At 44.5% G+C, this 20349-nt stretch overlaps 1 protein-coding gene and 1 long non-coding RNA gene across 3 annotated transcripts; both read right to left on the bottom strand.

Annotated features, from left to right (window-relative positions):
• Positions 1-571: 571 nt before the first annotated feature.
• Positions 572-19227, bottom strand: CRTAP (cartilage associated protein). The gene is made up of 7 exons (XM_082193055.1): positions 18572-19227; positions 16603-16752; positions 14585-14756; positions 12153-12281; positions 11494-11639; positions 10621-10704; positions 572-5096 (listed from the first exon to the last, which is right to left on the bottom strand). The coding sequence occupies exons 1-7, from the start codon at positions 19097-19099 to the stop codon at positions 5040-5042; spliced, it is 1266 nt and encodes a 421-aa protein (XP_082049181.1). The 5' UTR covers positions 19100-19227; the 3' UTR covers positions 572-5039.
• Positions 5105-8570, bottom strand: LOC309515385. Of its 2 annotated transcripts, none has more exons than XR_014212445.1 (3): positions 7464-8570; positions 6329-7025; positions 5105-5957 (listed from the first exon to the last, which is right to left on the bottom strand). It is a non-coding gene; the product is annotated as an uncharacterized lncRNA (long non-coding RNA). The 2 variants fall into 2 exon arrangements; XR_014212446.1 differs by having other exon boundaries at positions 7449-8570.
• Positions 19228-20349: the final 1122 nt, after the last annotated feature.

A 20349-nucleotide genomic window follows, 5' to 3' on the forward strand; every position in this document is an offset into this window, starting at 1 on the left:
CAGGCAGGCTTTACTTAAAACAGAAAGGTCTCACCGCTTTGTGAACTTCCAGGCTTTTGTTTTGTTTAATTTAAACTGACAACTGGGAGAGGCCCTGTTCAGTTGGTAGTCTTTCCAAGCTCTGCTCTCTGAAATCCTTTAAATTAGAGATTCCAGGGGTTGAACCCGTAACTTTCTGTATGCAGATCCTATGCTAACACCCTACTGTAGGTGCAGCCTGACTAAAAGGAGGACTTGCCTGCAGCCCTGGCTTCTTGGTTTGCGTTGTTAGATGGTCATTTTTCAACAGCTCATGGCCTCCATACACACTGCCCAAGCTTGCACCTCAGAGAGCTGATTTCAGTGCTTCTAATGCAGCAAAACAATGCAGGAGGAGCTGTGATAAGTTACCGGTTTCTGCAGCCACAGCTGGCGCTGTGATTCTCCAGCAGTTTGACTTCATACCTAGAGATGCTCTCCACCGTCTCTCAAGAAAGACGGATGCCAATGACAGTCACCCAGAATAAAAAATGATCAGATAAATCACACCTCGTCATCAACACTCATACATTGCAGAAAAATGGCTGTTAAATAATTCTTTAAGGCACTTTATTGTTTCAGGAAGTAGCACTTGGGTTGCCCGAATCAAAATCAGGCACAAAATACAGCACCAATCTCACAAGGACCAAAACCAAAATGAAATGAAACAACATTCCTACTTTAGGCAACTCACAGTCTCTAGATAGCAGATGAAATGGAAGAGCAGAATGAGAGAAAGCCAGTTAATAATAAGGGGGGGGGGAATCACAGGCGTAGTACCGTATCTTCTGAAAAGACACACACCAAATATTTTGAAAGGTGAACCGAAATTAAGAAGAGTGTAAAAATATTTAGGAATCTCAGGGACTCTTCCCCTAGAGATCAAAGAGTCACAAGATCTTAAACACCCCCATTATTGAATTCATTTATATCATGCAGACCAAATGCTCTTCCCTTTCATCTTTCTGCAAGCTAGCAGTTAACAAACCAGTTTCCTCCCTGCAAATCTTTCATCTTTAACTGGCATATAATGAGCAGATATTCAACAGGTGAAGCTTGTCCCCCATCATTGTATTTACACATCAGGAATTTTTTTGGTTGAATTCTGCAGTAACCTCGGCCAGAATAACTGTTGGAAACTCTAGCGGGAGCCCTCAGCAGATTAAGCAAGATTAATGTGTCTTTGAGCAGTAACTAGAAATGATGTTTTACTGGAATGGGAGCTGAGCCCTTAATGCTACAGTGCCACACAGAGAAATGAGAATTACTTCTGCCTAGCTTAACATGTCTGATAGCTTGCATTCAAGGCTACTGTCAATATTAGTTCTACTTACAGCAGACCCACTGAAATCAATAGGTGTAAATGAATCTGTTAATTTCAATGGGTTCACGCTGTGTATTCCTTAGTTTCATTTCATCCTCAATCTCCAGCTCTAGTTGCACTCATCTTGTGGAGTAGTATTTCAGAACAGGTGCCAACAGTACTGATATTTCATCACCAGGTAAAAACTTACATTCATTCAGGCCTTCCTGGGCCTTTGATATTGCTTTATTGCTCCTTAGATATGGCAGGCATTTTATACTCTAAATGCCTACGGAAATTTGTTTTAGTGGATTGTCTTACGTTGTTATGCCTTACATCACCTTGGTAACCTCTGTTTGGAATGATTTATTTTAACAAATAATTAAGAAACAGACTCTACCAAAAGCACAGTTGCTGTTTCCTGAACCAGAGAATTCCATAAAGCACAGCAAAGTGATAATTTCACCAGCTGCAATTCAAAATATGTTAAATTGTTGTACTCTAATGCAACTTGTTTGCTGGGTTTTTGGTTTCTTTTTCTTTTCCACTTCCTCTTTAGCACATAAATTTGGGATAAAAAGGTAAAGGGACCCCTGACCATTAGGTCCAGTTGCGGACGACTCTGTGGTTGTGGCGCTCATCTCGCTTTATTGGCCGAGGGAGCAGGTGTACAGCTTCCGGGTCATGTGGCCAGCATGACTAAGCCGCTTCTGGTGAACCAGAGCAGCGCACAGAAATGCCGTTTACCTTCCCGCTGGAGTGGTACCTATTTATCTGCCTGCACTTTGACGTGATTTTGAACTGCTAGGTTGGCAGGAGCAGGGACCGAGCAATGGGAGCTCACCCCGTCGCGGGGATTCGAACCGCCGACCTTCTGATCGGCAAGTCCTAGGCTCTGTGGTTTAACCCACAGCGCCACCCGTGTCCCTAAATTTGGGATAGCCAGACGCAATAGAGAACAAAGTTCCTATACCATTTATCTCAAAATTAGGAGAGGAAATTTATGCAGGTGATATTTGCATGATAAGCTACACCTTTTAATTTTTATTATTATTAAATTTGTCAGTCCTTTTATCTAGCCCAAGGCAACCCAAAGTGACTTACAGCCAATCCACCAATCAACTCCCCACACACATAGAGACATTAAAACCAAGGGGGGTGGGGAGGGAGAGAAATAGCATTAGGAACCTCCCACTTGCTTCCAAAAGGCCACAGATAGTTGAAGGCTAAAGGCCTGGTTATAAAGGAAAAGTCTTGCCTGGCAGCTAAATGATGGTGCCAGGTGAGCAGCCCTGGGGAAAGGATTCCACATATACCTGTTGAAATTCCTCTTCTACACAACTATTAAAGGTGCAGAATCCCAGTCCTCCTTTGTTTCTGACCGCCCTACAAGCATTTCAAATATCAAAGCACAAAAACCAAAATGTTGCTTAGGCATGAGAGGTTCTGATGAAAAGTGTTAATAGCTAAGCAGCTACCGTGGTACCTCTGGTGACGAACTTAATTCGTTACAGAGGTCCGTTCTTAACCTGAAACCATTCTTAACCCTTTAGCTAATGGGACCTCCCACTGCCGCCGCAATTCCTGTTCTCATCCTGAGGTAAAGATCTTAACCCGAGGTACTACTTCCGGGTTAGCGGAGTCTGTAACCCGAAGTGTCTGTAACCCAAGGTACCACTGTATAATGGTTGTTCAACTGGCACTAGAAAAATGAGGGGACATTTGTTTGCTGGGTTTTTGGTTTCTTTTTCTTTTCCATTTCCATAAAAAGCTCTGTACCCAGGCTTCCACTAGGAGGCACTGTTAGGTTTGCCAACCAGGCAGAAAAGAAGACTGGCCTGCTGCTGTGCCTTTTATAGCAGCTTGATGTGCAGAAATCAGTAGGTGATGTTTTCAGAGTTTGGAGATAAATATTATCACCTAAAAACGGCTCTACATCAAGCTGGAGTTAAAGGCAGAGAAATAGGGGCTAGGGTTTTTTTTAAGTTAGCAACCCTGGGTGAATTTCCTATGTAGTTAAAGAAATAAAGTAAATCCACACACAATATTACAATAAATAAATGTTTGCACCATAATAATTACGAGCATAGGTCTGTAACATGTTCCACACTGAAGCATCAATAGGGAGGGGACTTAGATAAATGGCATTGTTTCTGTAGGGAAACCTGATAGGATAATTACTCCTAAACCCATTGTTTGCTCTGGTGTACCCAAGTACTGAATTTGGTCCCATAGATGTAACTGATTTTCATTCCTTATTCAACAAGAATCACCATTCAAATAAATGGACAGGTATAATTAAGGCGAACCAGTCGTGCAAGTAAACAATTGTTTGCAGGACTAGATTCTAACGGAAGTTGCTCCTGCCACGATAGAGTCCAAAGAACTCTTACCCATGAGGACAGATGTGTTTCTGTGCATTTGATCCATGAAAGACAGCTTGGTTCTAACTATGTTAATCTCCAGCAGCTAAAAAGAGGGATTCGTTTGTTAGTTCCCAAGCGGGGAGGAGAATGAGTTTTGATGCTGTATACATCGTGTGAGGGGTGTGAGAGAGAGATGTATACATATGGCAAGTATGTCTACACATTCTGTCATTCTAGTCACACTCACTGCTCAGGATAAATAAGGTTAGCCACTCCTGGTTTAAACACAGTACGGTCACAATCTTGTTTTCTCCAGGGATCTCACTAAGTTGATTTAACTACTTCAAAGTACGTGCTTTCAGCTGAAGGGCGATTTGAGACTTCATAAACCATGGTTAATCTCAACCTCTAGCCGCGGTGCTCTCATGGTTTATCACAAACCATGGTTTATGAAGCTGGGAGTGTGTATCAGGTGATATTCTTCTCCCTCCCTAGCTCCTTTCCTCTCCTTTTGTTGCATGCTGACTTTAGAACAAAGACTTGAATTGTATTAAACCAGGATTCCATATTACAGTGGTACCTCGGTTTACAAACTTAATAGGTTCCGGAAGTCCATTCTTAAACCGAAACTGTTCTTAAACCGAGGCGCGCTTTCTCTAATGAGGCCTCCTGCTGCTGGTACCCTTCCACCGTTCGGATTCCATTCTTAGACCAAGGTCAAGTTCTCAAACCAAGACACTTTCTGGTTTTGCAGAGTTTGTAAACCAAATCGTTCTTAAACCAGACTGTTCTTAAACCGAGGTACCACTGTATCTTCTAATTCAGGCTGAATGTCAATCAACAAACCAGAATAAGCCACCGTGCGATGGAAGCAGTGGAGGGGTGATTGAGGAGGGCCTAGTTTATGGAAAGCCATGGTTTGACTGAGGTTATGAAGGGGTCCACTGTGCCAATTTGTCAGAATAAAAAAATAAAAATGCTACGTGCAAAACAACATAGCATCCTTTCAATGCTACTCATTTCTCATATTATTCGATTATATTCTATGAAAATAATGTTTGTGCTTCATCCAAGCTGCGATGAATCTGCTGAGCTAAATGAACAGAGGGGATCTTTGTGATAGCTCAAAAATAGCAACAATATTTTTTTAAAAAATCATGTTAAAGATGAAGGGGATACAGGTGCACAACATGATGGAAAACTCACAGGAGGATGCAAGTGGCAGAAGAGCAAGTTTAGGAAATATCTGAGGTATTTTTAAACTCCTGAGTAAAGGTGACACATGGAGATATGAAGGAACAAGGGTGAGCAGTCACTTCTTAAATCTCTTTTGCCTTTTCAGTTGTTAAGAGTCACTGTGTTCCGCCATCCACTTCCAAGAGTTCATCAAGGAATTCTACTACTTCACCCTAGAAGAGATTACAACAGAAGATAGGTTAATTCTGTGCCGTGCAAACCTATAGGGAGAATTTCTTTTTTTTACAAGTATCAGGTAGAGTTGAAAATGTAGCCAGCTAAGCCTAGTTCAACCGGATAGAAGATTCTCCTGATGAATAGCTCATTAGCTTCTGATGATGGACCTGAGCGGATAATATTTTCCCAACCTTTAGGAATGAATGAATAAATAAAATTAATAAAATAACTTCCAAGATGGCGTGACTGACAGCTGGTCTTTGCGGTGGATATGCCCTTTTACAATAGCCTACTGCTGAAAACAGAATTGTAGCTAATTCCTGGAAGCCGCAGCCACAAAACACAGGATTATCCCGGCTTCCCATTGGAATCACTGGAATGCCAAGAGAGAGCAAAAAGGGCAATATTTGCATCTGTATTATAGACAGATACATAGATATAAGTTTTCACATTTTGGTTTATTTTATACCTGCAATTGCTTTTAATTGTTGCATATCTGGAACTGTTTTAACACATTTTTTGTTTTATGGTTGTAGCTGTTTTGTTTGTTTTATAATTGAATATGCTATAGTTGTAACCCACTCTGGTAAAGGGCAGCTAACAGTCTAATAAATAAAATGTTCACTCATTCATTCAATTTATAGGCCACTTCATATAAAAAGATCTCTAAGCAGTTTACAAAGTAAAAACCATACAATCACATGGCTGAATGAAATACGTATGATCAGTATCACAATAAGATGGATGGGATGACATGCCGCTATTCCTCCTTTCACCACAAGCTTGTTGGCCCTTCGGTAAAAGTGCAAAGTGGTTTCAACAGCTTCTGGAAGGACAACTGTTTGCTTTGCGTTCAGCTAACTTGACGCGGGTGGCGCTGTGGGTAAAACCTCAGTGCCTAGGACTTGCCGATCGCATGGTCGGCGGTTCGAATCCCCGCAGCGGGGTGAGCTCCCGTTGTTCGGTCCCAGCTCCTGCCCACCTAGCAGTTCGAAAGCACCCTTAAGTGCAAGTAGATAAATAGGTACCGCTTTATAGCGGGAAGGTAAACGGCGTTTCCGTGTGCTGCGCTGGTGCTGGCTTGCCAGCTGCAGCTTTGTCACACTGGCCACGTGACCTGGAAGTGTCTGCGGACAGCGCTGGCTCCCGGCCTATAGAGTGAGATGAGTGCACAACCCTAGAGTCTGTCAAGACTGGCCCGAACGGGCAGGGGTACCTTTACCTTTACCTAACTTGAAACCTTTTAAGAAGTTAGGTCAATAAATATTCTCATCGCCAAGTATTATTTACCAAAACTAAGCCTTTGCCGTAACAGAAGCGGCCTTCCAAACGCTGCAGGCACGCATAAATATTTGTGGAAGGAGAGATTACTGTGAAAATAATGAGGCTTTTTTCAAACTAGTGAAAATAAGCACTCACGTTCTCATTCGGCAACTTTGATTTGTTTTTCCTCCCAGCACGGAAGCATGTGCAAAGGTAAAAACAATTGCTTGTTTTTTTGCACGACTTTAGGAATTCTACAGGAATTTGTCATAAGATGCTCTTGCAATTCTGTACCTGTAATGCTGTTTTTCCTGGTGCGACTGACCAGGAGAAGTAGCGTTCCAGTCAAACCAATAACCGGGTCGCTACATTCTTAGCAATGTAAGCACCAATGTAAAAAATCAGAGCAGAACAACCCATTGACACTGAGATATCGCTTGTTGTGAGCTGGACAAATCAGGATGATACAGATAGGAGGGTTTGCTGAGGACCCGAAATGCAGGGCAGCTTGATAGTGAGGATCCTGAGTGGGGGGACCTCTCTCGCTTCACCTGTCTCTGCAACGAGAGCCACAAGCCCTGCCTCCCACTTCCTAGCTCTGCCACCTAACCTGGCGTCATCAGACATTGGGAACAGCTCTGCCTCTCTGGCCCTGCCAGCTTCTGGCCTATCAGGGAACTGCCACCGGAACCAGAGGGAGAGGGAGGGCTCCAGAGGGATTCCGGAGAGCGTCCCGGGAGGGAGAGAAGCAGCACATCTTCTGGGGAAGGAAATCAGTGTAACACCAGTGGAGAAGGGGGGCAGATGGGGGAATCGGCGAGGTGGCTCCAAGACTCTTCGCCGGGAACCAGTGGGGAGAGCTCGGGTCCTCCGATGCCCACACCCTCCCTGCGCAGAAGGCTTCCGGGCAGGGAGGCTAGGAGGAGACTAAGCGTCAAAGAGCTTCTTTGCTGGAAGAAGTTCAAGAAACGCCCACTAACGGATTCTGCCAGCGATTGAGACAGCCACGGGCGTGTGGCTGTCCAGACAGAAAGGGTTCATTCAGGTAACCAGCCAAGAGTGGCTTTGATTTACACACAAGCAACCCCTAGAACCATTACATGGCCCTTGTCAGCTAAACCCAGGAAGTGCCAAAGGAGAACAGAAGGCTCTGCCTGCTAGGCGTAGTAAGAGACTGCAGAAAGTTGAGGCTACCCCATTATTATATATAGAATAACAAGGGTGTGTGTCAGTCAGATCCATGTCTAAAGCATTGGGAGTTTGATCACCTGCCTTTGCTGTAGTTGTACTTGGAAGGATTCTGTGTATTGCCTGCAGTGTATATGATTTGCATATCTTTCATAGCAATCTAAACATTAAAGCCTTTCGAAAGAATCCTCCTTTGAGTCTTTGTTCTGCAGCAAATGCGAGCACTGCTAGACAACCCTGTTTTTCCTCTTTTCCCTGTAACGTTTAAGTACAGATACCTGTGTCATTTCCTCATATTTTCTTGACTGCAGCAGCTATTAATATACGGAAGCAGGGAAACGCATTATGTGGCAATGTAAAAACATAGGCAATTCTGCCAAAACTTTACGGAGAGGAGGTCCTGAATTCAAGGGCAGGCCTGTGTCAAGCATAAGGTCTAGTCCTGCCCTCAGAAATTAAAAGTTTTCCAACAAAAATACTTTGGGATCTGTTGTTTTGTAAAACAGTTTCTCTGTTCCATATATTTTCACAGATATACAGGGTGAGTCCTTTAAAAGAGGCCCCGTAGATACAGAGTACAGTGGTCCCTCGGGTTAAGTCTTAATTCGTTCCGGAGGTCCGTTCGTAACCTGAAACTGTTCTTAACCTGAAGCACCACTTTAGCTAATGGGGACTCCTGCTGCTGCCGCGCTGCCGGAGCACGGTTTCTGTTCTCATCCTGAAGCAAAGTTCTTAACCCAAGGTACTATTTCTGGTTTAGCGGAGTCTGTAACCTGAAGCGTGTGTAACCTGAGGTACCACTGTACACATGTTCCACGGGGCCTCTTTTAAAAGACTCACCCTGTATATTCTGGACCACAAACAGTATCTAGATGAAAATGCTACTTTTGATTCATTGATATGGTAGTAGAATCAATCCCACTCCCTCATTAAAGGATGAGAATTTGCCATCATTTCCCCATTAGCACTTTCATGATGACGCAACACCACCCCTCTCTTGGGAATGCAGAATGGAAACTGAGTAATTTGCAACGAGCCAGCAAATACTTCACAAGCATCAACTACAGAAAAACAGCAAAGCCAAATTTGCTTGGTGCCGATTGGCCAGCCATTTATATCAATCACAAAGTCGTTTCACCCCACTCAGAGTAGCCACAATGCTACACTGTGCAGGTAACAGTGCAGGAACACAAAGGGAAGAACACACACTACAAACCAAAAGCACACTGGTCAGTTAACCTTCGGCATGGGGTGGTGGACAGCATTGGTTCTGGACACCCTAAGTGTGCCATTACAGGAACAGAAAGTACCCTGGAGCAAAAAATACTAGGCCTGTTCCCAATGTAGATGGCTGATGGGCAGACAACGACGACACAGTAGTCCAAGATGATGTGCAGGTTCCTATTCACAGAGAGTGGGTGCACATCGCTGATGTGTGTGGTGGTGGTGAAGAGAGTGTCTGCTGATAGTGATTCTCTTGCTGGTGGTAGTTGGTGTATGGCCCTGAATTGACAGGTTCTGGGAGCAGAAATGGGCCAGCCATCTACGCCCCCCCAGCACCACCGCATCTTCTACCTGGGCAGCAGGGCTTCAACTGCAGTAGTAGCTATGCCACTCCAGGCTGCCCTGGGGTGGGTTAGAATTGTTCAAACACAGCCAGGTAAGTGGTATTTATGAGCCTAGATCATGGGTAGGCAAACTGAGGCCCGGGGGCCAGATCTGGCCCAATTGCCTTTTAAATCTGGCCTGCGGATGATCCGGGAATCAGCATGTTTTCACATGAGTAGAATGTATCCTTTTATTTAAAATGCATCTCTGGGTTATTTATGGGGCATAGGAGTATATTCATTATTATTTTTTTCAAAATATAGTCCGCCCCCCACAAGATTTGAGGGACAGGGGACCGGCCCCCTGCTGGAAAAGTTTGCTGTCCCCTGGCCTAGACTATGCCTCAGTTCCTCTTCTCACAGTCATTGCTACCAAGCTGGTGAAAACCCCCCCACTCCGTTGTCAACCTGAGTGCATGTGGAAATTGCTTTTCTTACACCAAACCTGAAACTTCCACCTACTCCCCAAAATGCCAAAAATACTATGCAAATCAGGACGAATGCACAATTTTAGTTAAATGACAACTGCGCTAGCTTTTTAGTGAAGTGAGTGCTACGGAAACAAAGATGAAAGTCCGTGTCTCACAGGGATCCCTTATAGGGATGTTGGGCACCAGTTAGGATAGGGCCCCCTGGCATGCCATGAGATGCTGCAAACATGGCCCTATAGACAAACACTGTCCTTGCTGATTCATCTCATCGGCAGAGCCACTGAGGCGGCTAATGGAGAGAGAGAACTAGATGACAGGGAGTCTGGTTCCATTGCCACGGCAACAGAGACATTTTCTCCTCTGCTAGGATGCCTGGATAACTCAGGTGGGGAGGGGAGCCTCACACGCCTATAACCAGCTGTTCATAAGCCAGCCAGGCACAGGCGAATTTTTCCTGATCTGGAGATACAACAAAAGTGTCACACGCTTAGTTTCTGCATGTCAGGCTGCTTTTGTCAGGTCCCAGGTCGCAAGGTGGTTAGACTGGTCTCAGCTAGGGCCAGGGCCTGTTCAGTACTGGCCCCGACTTGGTGGAACGCTCTGTCACAAGAGACTAGGACCCTGTGGGACTTGACATCTTTCCACAGGGCCTGCAAGACAGAGCTGTTCTGCCTGGCCATTGGTTCGGACTCAGTCCGACCCTTATGTTTCCCTCCCCCTTATGGTTTTGATCTATGAGCTACTTTTAAAATGAGACTGCATTTTAAATTGCATTTTAACCTGTATTTTAAATTGGTTTGTCCCCCCCCCATTATGTTTTTACTGTAATTTTACTGGTGTTAGCCGCCCTGAGCCCGGCTCTGACCGGGGAGGGTGGGGTATAAATAAAAATTGTTGTTGTTGTTGTTATTTGAAAGCAAAACAAACTAAAAAAAAAGACAACCCTACTATCACATTACAACTGGCCTGAAATATCCTTAAGCCGCCATTAACTTTTACTTAAGAAAATGGTATTGCGCTACTCGACTTACTTCATCATCATCCATCACGTGCTCTTTAGCAAATTCATACATTTCCCTCTGAAGTGTTGTTATGTTGTAATACCGAACAGCTTCCTAGAAAAAGAAGGGCGAAATTCCACGTCACATTAACAGCAGAACAGTGCCTAAAAGCTCCTTTTTAGCACAGCCTCATGCATTGCATGGAAGAAACGTTTCTTACAGAGTCATAGAACCATAAGAGTTGGAAAGGACCACGAGGGTCATCTAGTCCAACCCCATGCTGTGCAGGAATCTTTTTGCCCAACGTGGGGCTTGAACCCACGACTCTGGGAATAAAAATTTCATGCTCTACCAACTGAGCTATCTTTTCCCAGCACATCTAGTACCCTCGATGACTATACCAGAGAGGGCTCTACAATTTTGGGGATAGCGCGGTGCGCAACCCGAAAACACGCAACCAGAAGTGTCTGTAACCTGAGGTGTGACTGTACCTTCTTTTCAGCAAGACAGCGTTTTGCTGGCCTTTTCTACAGGAAAAGCCAGCAGGGAGCTTGGTGGCTTTGATACTCCAAGGCAACTCAATTTCAAGCAGTCAAGGAAGCTCCTCACCAGCCCCTTCTCTAAGAAAGCTGGCAGGGAGCATGTTGGGCACTCTTGCCTCTTGAGCAGCTACAGAAGCGATTTGGTCAACCATGAAGCTGGAAGGCATTCTCACACAACTATTGGGACAGACCCCACCCACCCGCACAGCTTCAAAGTCGGAAGGAAGGTCAGTTGCTCCTCATAAAGGCAATGGCACACCTCCCATGGCAAGCGTAAAGACTGAACATGTTGAAGCATATCTATTGAAAAGGCTGCAAGGCTGAATGCACCGACTGCGACCGGTTCAACAATTCAACTTACAGGTCTAGGCTGGAAGTCTTCATCTGTGAGTCCCCATTTGTCTTTATGGTACTGATAATAGACTAGATTCTGTTTCATCACTCCGTCCGTCTGGTCAAAGAGCAGGTAGCTAACAACGCACGAGGCGGCATTTCTCAGATCGTTCACTGAATGAAGATTAAACAAAAGAGTCAGCTTCTCAGGAGACCGTTAGGAAACAGCTGTTGCTTCTTGCAATCTGAGCATGCAGTATTTCTTAATTCACAAAATCTATACGCTTGGCGAGCCTCAAAATCAGAATGCAAGGATTTGTCTTCCTTTCCCTTCTTTCTTGAGTATGCAGATAGAGATAGTGGTAAACTATTTTCTCAGAAAGCGTTAATTCCCATTCTTTGTGTATTATGTGTGCCAGAAATGGGAAAAAAGAGCCTTTCTGCTTCCAGTTTTGCAAATCTAAAAATAATTAGCAAAGCCAGGACTTGGTGAGAACTTTCAAGATCCTGTGCAGATGCTGGACACCTATTTTAAATATATTATAATGATGCTAAGAAGCAGCTTTGCTAGCACAGCTTTTCTTCTCCAGTGAAGAGAAACATTTTAAATAAGTGAAATGGGCATATATGTTTTTTAAAAGATAGAACCAAGCCCAATTTCAGGAGAGCGCAAAACCTCTTACTTACATTTATAATAGGCAAACTGTAAGTAGTGATACATAGTTGCTACAAATTTCTCCACAACATAGCCTCCTACGACTGGCGTGAGATCAATTTCGCACTTCAGTTTGCACTCCAGAACTTCAATGTAGTGATCTGAAGAAGAATGCACACACGTTCTGAGCATTACACAGTTGTTTCTTGAATTCAGTTTAGCAGCCGGCAGTCCTGCTGTAGAAATCTGTGCGCTGAATTTCAAAAGTGTTCTGCTACTTTAGCTCCAAGATCAATGCGTACGTTTTTCAGCATGCAGGAAGAAACCCTTAACAGAGAACTATTTTATAATAAAAAGTTGCATACTGTTCCCAGTAAAAAAATTCACTTGATTGTAGTGCCACCTACAGTAATTGCTAATTTATTGCTAAATCCTGGGATTAACATCTTGGCGTTCCATGGCTTTGTTTACTAATTGGGGTGGGAGGATAAAATAGGCTATCATGCTGTTTAGCCACAGAGAGTATTCTAAGAAGCAGCTAGGTAAAGGTAAAGGGACCCCTGACCATTAGGTCCAGTTGTGGCCAACTCTGGGGTTGCAGCGCTCATCTCACTTTATTGGCCGAGGGAGCCGGCATACAGCTTCCAGGTCATGTGGCCAGCATGACTAAGCCGCTTCTGGCGTACCAGAGCAGCGCACGGAAATGCCGTTTACCTTTCTGCCGGAGTGGTACCTATTTATCTACTTGCATTTTGATGTGCTTTTGAACTGCTTGGTTGGCAGGAGCTGGGACCAAGCAACGGGAGCTCACCCCATAGCAGGAATTCAAACCCCAACCTTCTGATCGGCAAGTCCTAGGGTCTGTGGTTTAACCCACAGCACCACTCGCGTCCCTATAAAACAGCTACATGTTATCTAAAGTGTCAATGCAGGGTTGCTGCTTCTGTTTTTTAAAAAAAGAAAGTCATCTCTAGGCAAAGTAGGCAGGGGCCGCTTAAGCCTTTCTCGGTCCACTGATTGACCATCTGTATGAACCCTAATATGGCTCTTCTTCACAAAGGTTAGGCTATGCATTGAACTGTAAGGGAAAGGCCATGGGGGTACTTTAAAGAGTAGAAAATTTGGGGGGAGGGATTAAACCCATCATCACTTTCTCATTCAATCTTCCATCCTCTCTGCAGCTGCCTTTCTTTAAAAACAAAACAAAACTTATCTGCATTTGCACATAACAGGGCTGGGAAATTTTGGGCTCCACAGTCTAGATCAGCCTCAGGTGCCAAATCTGACAGGTGGATGTATCCCTCTTCCATTTAAACATGGGCCTGAGAAGGCAGGAAGTGGCAGGGTGGAGCAATATTTAAAGGATGGGGTAGGTGGCTTCAAAGAGCACCTTGCAGCTTTAAGACAGTACCCATGCTCCCAAGGGGAATCTGGTGACTGTCTTAGAGTGCTTTGCAAAATCACCTTTTGAAGCAGACTCCCTACCCCTCCTTTAAGCTATCTGGCAGGCAGCAGTGAGGGTGGGAGGGTGGGAGTGAGCTAGAATGGGTGGCTGCTTCAAATAGCACTTTTGCTGCACTTCTCCTTTAAGTGGGCAAGTGACAGTAGAAATGTGGCAGTCCCCCCCGCCTCCCCCCACTAAAAGGAGAAGGCAAATGGCTTTAACTTTGTTCATCTACTGTTGAACAGAGGGATTAAATCTTGCTGCCTAGGCTGCATGATCCTGTTCTCAAAAGGATGTCAACCTGGGATGTCAGCTTGTGGGTGGGTGGGGTGGTTTGTGGAAAATGGACTCAGGGGCCAAATCAGACCCTGGATTGGCAAAAATTGCCCCATGGGCCGGAGGTGCACCCCCAGACGAAATAGTTAGCTCTAGGGGCTGTGTAACAAGGCTTTCTTGCTTTAATGTCATTGTGTTCCTCAGTTTTATGCAGATAATTATATATTACAATGCATAATTTCAATTATATTGGTCAGAAAACAATGAAAGGTTTGCTACTAACTTCAGTCAAGGACTGATTTCCCAGATTAATTTCCTGGGTGAAAAAGCTTACTAAATTCAGATTTACAGATATGAAACCACTTGCTGTGTGGTCATCTGCTAGTCTTGCATGACATCATAAATATTATTATTTATGCAGAAAGGTGATTTAATATAACTCGAACTCTGAAACACACATTCTATCCATTTTCCCATAGTTTATTATTTCCCATAGTTACCCATCTATATGATCATCTGGAAAACAAGCATGTAGATTTGACACCACCTGCTATGTTATGAATTCTCTCTCTCTCGCTCCCTCCTTCCACAGCAATCTCCTACTGTTTAAACACACACCTCTGACAGCTAGTATTATCAGAAAGGAAATCCGCAAACAGCACACGTCAAGCAAAATTATTTTAGGAGACCAAGGTATCCTTCAGGAACCCCTTCCCAAATGCTGGCACCCAGCTCAACACTTACCTGCTATGGACAGATAGAACTCTTTAAAATCCGTGATCTCCCGGGAGCCTTCACAGGCAGCTATGCAATCATCATAGGCTTTGTAGAAATCAGGAATTGCCAGCTCCATGTCTGTGATGGAAGTCCTCCAATTTTCTCCATTGTAGGCCTTTACTGCCCTGATAAAGAGATTCTGAGGAGACCGGGGGGGGGGGGATGTAAGGAAGTAGCATAGGTTTGATTTGACTTGATTCAAGGCTGCATTGCTGTGTCAAAATGGACAGCAGTCCTGGATGGTTAAGTCCAGTTGAAGGCGACTATAGGGTTGTGGTCTCATTTCGCTTTCAGGCTGAGGGAGGCAGCGTTTGTCCACAGACAACTTTCTGGGTCATGTGGGCAGCATGACTAAACTGCTTCTGGCGCAACGGGACACTGTGGTGAGTGCCAGAGCTCACGGAAACGCTGTTTACCTTCCCGCCACAGCGGTACCTATTTATCTACTTGCACTGGTGTGCTTTGGAACTGCTAGGTTGGCAGGAGCTGGGACAGAGCTTGCCGATTTGAACCGCCAACCTTCCAATCAGCAAACCCAAGAGGCTCTGTGGTTTAGACCACAGCGCCACCTCTTCCTAGTTTCATTGCCACCACCCAGTCAGAGTCCTTTTTTAGCTGCATCCTCGAAGATACATTCTCCAATTCAATGTGACCCAGTTCACACATAATGCTAAGCCAACCATGGATTAGCGTGAACAAGCAAAGCTGCAGGTTCCCAGAGAGAAGACTGGGGCTGGTGCACTCCTCTTCTCGTGCTGAAACACTCCGTGGGGCTAAGCTATGGTTTGGCTTGATGTTATGTCTGAACCCAGACTCATGGCTTGCCTCACTCCAGACAAACCGCGAGCTGTAGCCACAGTTTCTTCTTGGTTTACCATTCACGCTTTGTCTGGGGGAAACAAACCATGAGTTTGGGTTTGGAGCAACGCTAAGCCAAACCATGGTTTAACCCTGAATGGCGTGTCAGCAGCAGGACCAGAGTACAGAGCACACCGGCTGTGTGTGGTGGTGCAAAGGAAAGGGAGGAAAGACTTCCTCCTACTTTATTTATTCCCCTCTTCTCTGTGAGTGCCAGCAGGATCTTAGAACTGGTGTGAGTTGTGAAGGGATGAGGCAATATGGGCAAGCTCTGTGGGGATGGGGATTGGCAATGGGGTGGCAGCAGTGGATAGGCAAGATGTGGGGTTTGAAGGAGCTGTAAGGGGATTGGGGGGGTGAGGTGTAGAAAATTGTTGAGCAATGCAAGTAGTGGTGACAGCCCCTAGTCTATATAATAACCCAAACCCTCACAGTCTTCAATCTCCCTATTCACTCTGCCACAACTTTTTTCAGCTGTCGCTTTCCAACAGTCTCTCTTGCAGCTCCTCCCAAGATTTTAAAAGCGCTTTCGATACTTCAGTTCAAAACTATTACTTTTGCCAAAAAGGTACATGATTCTAAGTTATTTTCCCACGAATACAATACTCACACAAATAAAATGTTAAATATTTGAGCTTCCTCGGTCTGCTCATATGTAGTCATGCACAATGAATGCAAAGAGTTCCATGCGCAAATACAGTATCTAAAACATTTGTCTTTGTGAAATAGTTCAAAAAGTGGCATATTTGTAAACAGGCTGTCTATACTTTATTAAGGAGGGAAACAGTCCAATCTGAAAGTCGTATTAGCACAACACTGCAACAGTGGATAAGAAGTGATGTTCTACTAAACAATTGGGCAGAGAAAGGAATATTGTGCAGAAGGAACAGAGGAATGGCTAATATGATTGGGATCCTATAAACAATGACAGACTCTACCTTACATTGGTAAAGTGCTGAGCAGTGAATTCTTTAATATTTATTTCCAGGTAAGCATGGTTAAGACTGAGCTGTAAGTAGAATGAAAAACTATAGGCAAAGTAAAATTAGGAGAACAAACAGACCTTAGCTTCTGGGCTGTTTTTTTTACAGAGCTCTTCAGGATAAAAAATAAGATGGGGAACATACCTCATATGATTTCATTTCCAAATCTTTAATATGGTCCTCAGCATCAGGCATGCTTTTGTAGTATGCCATATTCCTTTTCATCATCTCATCTTCAGGATGTTTCAGGAGAAATGTGTGTGCTGCTGCAATGGCTTTTGGGAAGTTGTTTGCCTAGCCAAAAAGGATCAAGAAAAAGAGACTTCTGAAACCATCACTTACATTTTATAAACTTTTGTCCTAGAGCTTTGATTTCATGGCGTTGTTCTCAAGAAGACCGATGTCACGAGCCTAGGTGCCAACTCCTAAGGTTCGATGGTCCTTCAGTTTTCAATAAATTAAAAACGGAGAGCGTAATGCTGGTGGTCAACAAGAGGTTTAAAGACTCTCTCAAGGCATTTTTTTTAAAAAAAATGTAGTATAAAAACCGACAACTGAGAAACACTGGCCTGCGAGCACTCCAATTGGAGAGCAGCCTTTCTGATCAACTCTTGCCCAGAAACCTGTGGAAGGACATGTGGATCCAGAATTGGCCTCCACAGTCACTTACGGACTCACTGTTAAAACCTTGTTTATGGAAGACAATCTTACTCGGCTACGAATGATCGCCAAAGAGATGAAGTCATTGAAAACTAATAAAAATTATTATCAACATATCTATGATGTCTTGATGATGCTTCTGAAAACGTATTATGGGAAACTTTATGGGAAACTTTGGGAAGTTTTAAAATACTGGTGCGACCATTGTTCGGGGCTTCATCTTTGTGGCAGTGGGAAGTCTTGTTGCAACAATAATGATCAGGCCTACTGACCACTGTTTTGCTTCTATCTCCTGGCTGAAGTCTCTCCCTTGTGACCCCCTGACCTGAACCTATGGGATCCAATTGCGGGGTGCTCAATAATCAGATTTTTTTTAAAAAAAATTAAATCGGATTTTTTTAAATTTAAATCGGAGTTTAAAATTAAAATGCTTTGGAGGAAAAACCTTTCTAAAGATAGTTTTCTATTTAAGTTACATTATGGTCCAAAGGCTATTCATCAGGAAATAAGGCTTTGTTTTAAGTTTTTCATGTGTGCTAAAACTCAGTCTGAGGTGTTTTTTATTTAAAGAAAAAACCCGTTTAACCACATGAGTTAACAAACATGGATACATATGCTATAATGTTATTGTTTTAGTTAAATAAATAATTTAAATTGTTATTAAGGAAATGATTATTTTTCTCCTTCCGATAAAGTGCAGCAGAAAAGCTGCCCAAATATAAGCAGTTAACTTATGAAACCTCACAATAATTTCATAATTACCTGTCTATGTATTTCTAACTAGTACAGTGGTCCCTCGGGTTAAGTACTTAATTTGTTCCGGAGGTCCGTTCTGAACCTGAAACTGTTCTTAACCTGGAGCACCACTTTAGCTAATGGGGCCTCCTGCTGCCATCGCGCTGCCAGAGCACGATTTCTGTTCTCATCCTGAAGCAAAGTTCTTAACCCAAGGTACTATTTCTGGGTTAGCGGAGTCTGTAACCTGAAGCATCTGTAACCTGAAGCGTATGTAACCCGAGGTACCACTGAATAACCAAATCAGTAATTTTTGATGTGACTGTAGAAACGGCTCTGAAAATTTTGTTGTTGTTTAGTCGTGTCCGACTCTTCGGGACCCCCTGGACCAGGAAAATTTATCCTTCCAAAAATAGTGTATCTGAAGAAGTGTGCATGCACACGAAAGCTCATACCAAGAACTAACTTAGTTGGTCTTTAAGGTGCTACTGGAAGGAATTTTTTTATTTATTCCTTCCAAAAATGAAAACCTTCCTCTGGTTGTTGCAAAGATTAAGATTATACCAGCAGGAATGTGTCTTCCTGTTGAATCAAGTCTTACCGATTGGCGATATAAATCGTGATTTCAAATCGTGATTTCAATGGGTTTGATTTCAATCGAACCCACCCCGGTTCCCACCGCCCGGGCCCCTCGCTCCGAGAAGCGGGGAGGCGCTACCTTGAAGTAGGCGAACTGCAGGAACTTGTAGGGCTCCCGCTGCTGGAACTCGGCCAGCACCTCCCGGCTGGGCTGCGACTGGCGGAAGGCCGGAAGGCCCTGCTTGCAGCGCTTGAGGCACTGCGCGCGGCGCAGCAGGTCGCCGAAGAAGCGCAGCTCCGCGAAGCCCTCGAAGCGCCCGGGCTCGCCGCCGCCGCCGCCGCCGGCCTCATAGTCCCGGGCTCGGGCCGAGCTGCAGTTGACGTGGCAGAAGGCCTCGCTGTCCCTCAGCAAGCGGTGCAGCCTCAGGCTGACCTCGAGGTAGCTGACGCTCTCGGGCCACTTCTCGGCGCCGTACTGGTCCAGGCCGTAGCGGTAGGCGGACTCCAAGGGCATCAGCTCGTCGCGGGGGAAGCTGCGGAAGCTGTAGCGCTCGAATTGCGCCCGGCAGCCCGGGGCGCGCAGGCAAAGGAGCAGCAGCAGCAGCAGCGCCGGCGCCGCCAGAAGCAGAAGCGGCGGCGGCCGCCGCGCGCAAACGAGGCGCCACATCTCCCTCCTGGAAGGCGCCGGACACCACGTCGCAAGAAGAAAGGGGGGGAAATTGGCGAAGGAGAGGAGGAGATGGCGACGCCTCTCTCTCACCAATTCGGAGGGGCCAGGCGGGGAGAGAGAGGTCTCCTCCTCCTGCCCGGATGAGGGGCGGCGACGAGGGGCGAGGGGAAGCCGCTTCCTCAGGGAAGGGCAATATATATATATTTGGTTTTTCACATTAAAGTTTCACAATCACATATCCAACCAACATACAGCATTAAAAGCAAGATTCCAAGGACTTCCCTCCTCCCCTTCGTGGGTCTCATTGCACATCATTTCCTCCTGCGTCTTGTATAACACTCCGGATCTTTTACATCTCCGTTATATCCAATATTCACCATTAAACGACAAGGGTTATTCCAATCCTATTTTTGCTGTTTATGATTGTGTTTAAGATAAATGATAAATTCTCCCCCAATCCTTATTATAGCTGTCAACATTTTCCTTTTTTTTAAGGGAAATTCCCTTATTCCAAATAGGATTCCTTGCAAGAAAAGGGAAAAGTTGACAGCTATGTTCCTTATTAAATTTTTGGTCTTCCTGATTTCTGATTCTTCCAGTCATTTTTGCCATTTGGGCATAATCCATCAAGTTAATCTGCCATTCTTCTCCGGTTGGGACTTTTATCTTCTTTCCATCTCTGGGAAGTGCTGTTAAAGCGCAGCCACTTCGGGCTGAACCGACGTTCCCAACTCACTCTACGTTTTGACTGCGGACATTAAGAATGCTTAGGTTTCAGTGTAGTAATGTTTAGCTGTCTAAGAGGCATGTAGCTTGGGAGAGCACCTCTGTGGATTTCTGCAGAAGGCCCTGTGAAAGTGTTCATCCTGGTGTGCAGAGGATATGTTTGGTAATCAAGGATTGTTCAGAGTTACTTCCCAATTTGGAAGCCTTTGAATCAAATCAAGAAGACACTACAGCTGACTATATGGGACTGGCCGAAATGACTGGCAGAATCCGTGACCAGGGGAAAGAGACGGCGGAAGAAGACTGGAAGAAATTTAAAATTTATCTTAAGAAACATTGTAAAATTAATGAAAGCTAAAATGTCGAGGTTTTAGGAGGGGAAAGGGGTTTACAGCTGTAAAAGATTAAGTAAAAGAAAAGAATAAGGGATAAATCTGATAAAATTAAGTGTTAGGATTTGCTGAAATAATTTTGGGAATTGGGATGTAGAAAGGGGAGGTTTGGGGGAGTCGACGAAGTAA

This window comes from Podarcis vaucheri, assembly GCF_965113315.1.
Source record: "Podarcis vaucheri genome assembly, chromosome: 12".
Classification (NCBI taxonomy): domain Eukaryota; kingdom Metazoa; phylum Chordata; class Lepidosauria; order Squamata; family Lacertidae; genus Podarcis; species Podarcis vaucheri.

Excerpts from the sequence above, each read along its gene's own strand:
- CRTAP (XM_082193055.1), bottom strand. The coding sequence starts at position 19,099 with ATGTGGCGCCTCGTTTGCGCGCGGCGGCCGCCGCCGCTTCTGCTTCTG. Across the intron at positions 16,753-18,571 it reads TGCAGTTCGCCTACTTCAAG|GCAAACAACTTCCCAAAAGC; the intron begins GTAGCGCCTCCC and ends CTTTTTGGCTAG. Across the intron at positions 10,705-11,493 it reads AAGACTTCCAGCCTAGACCT|GAAGCTGTTCGGTATTACAA; the intron begins GTAAGTTGAATT and ends TTCTTTTTCTAG.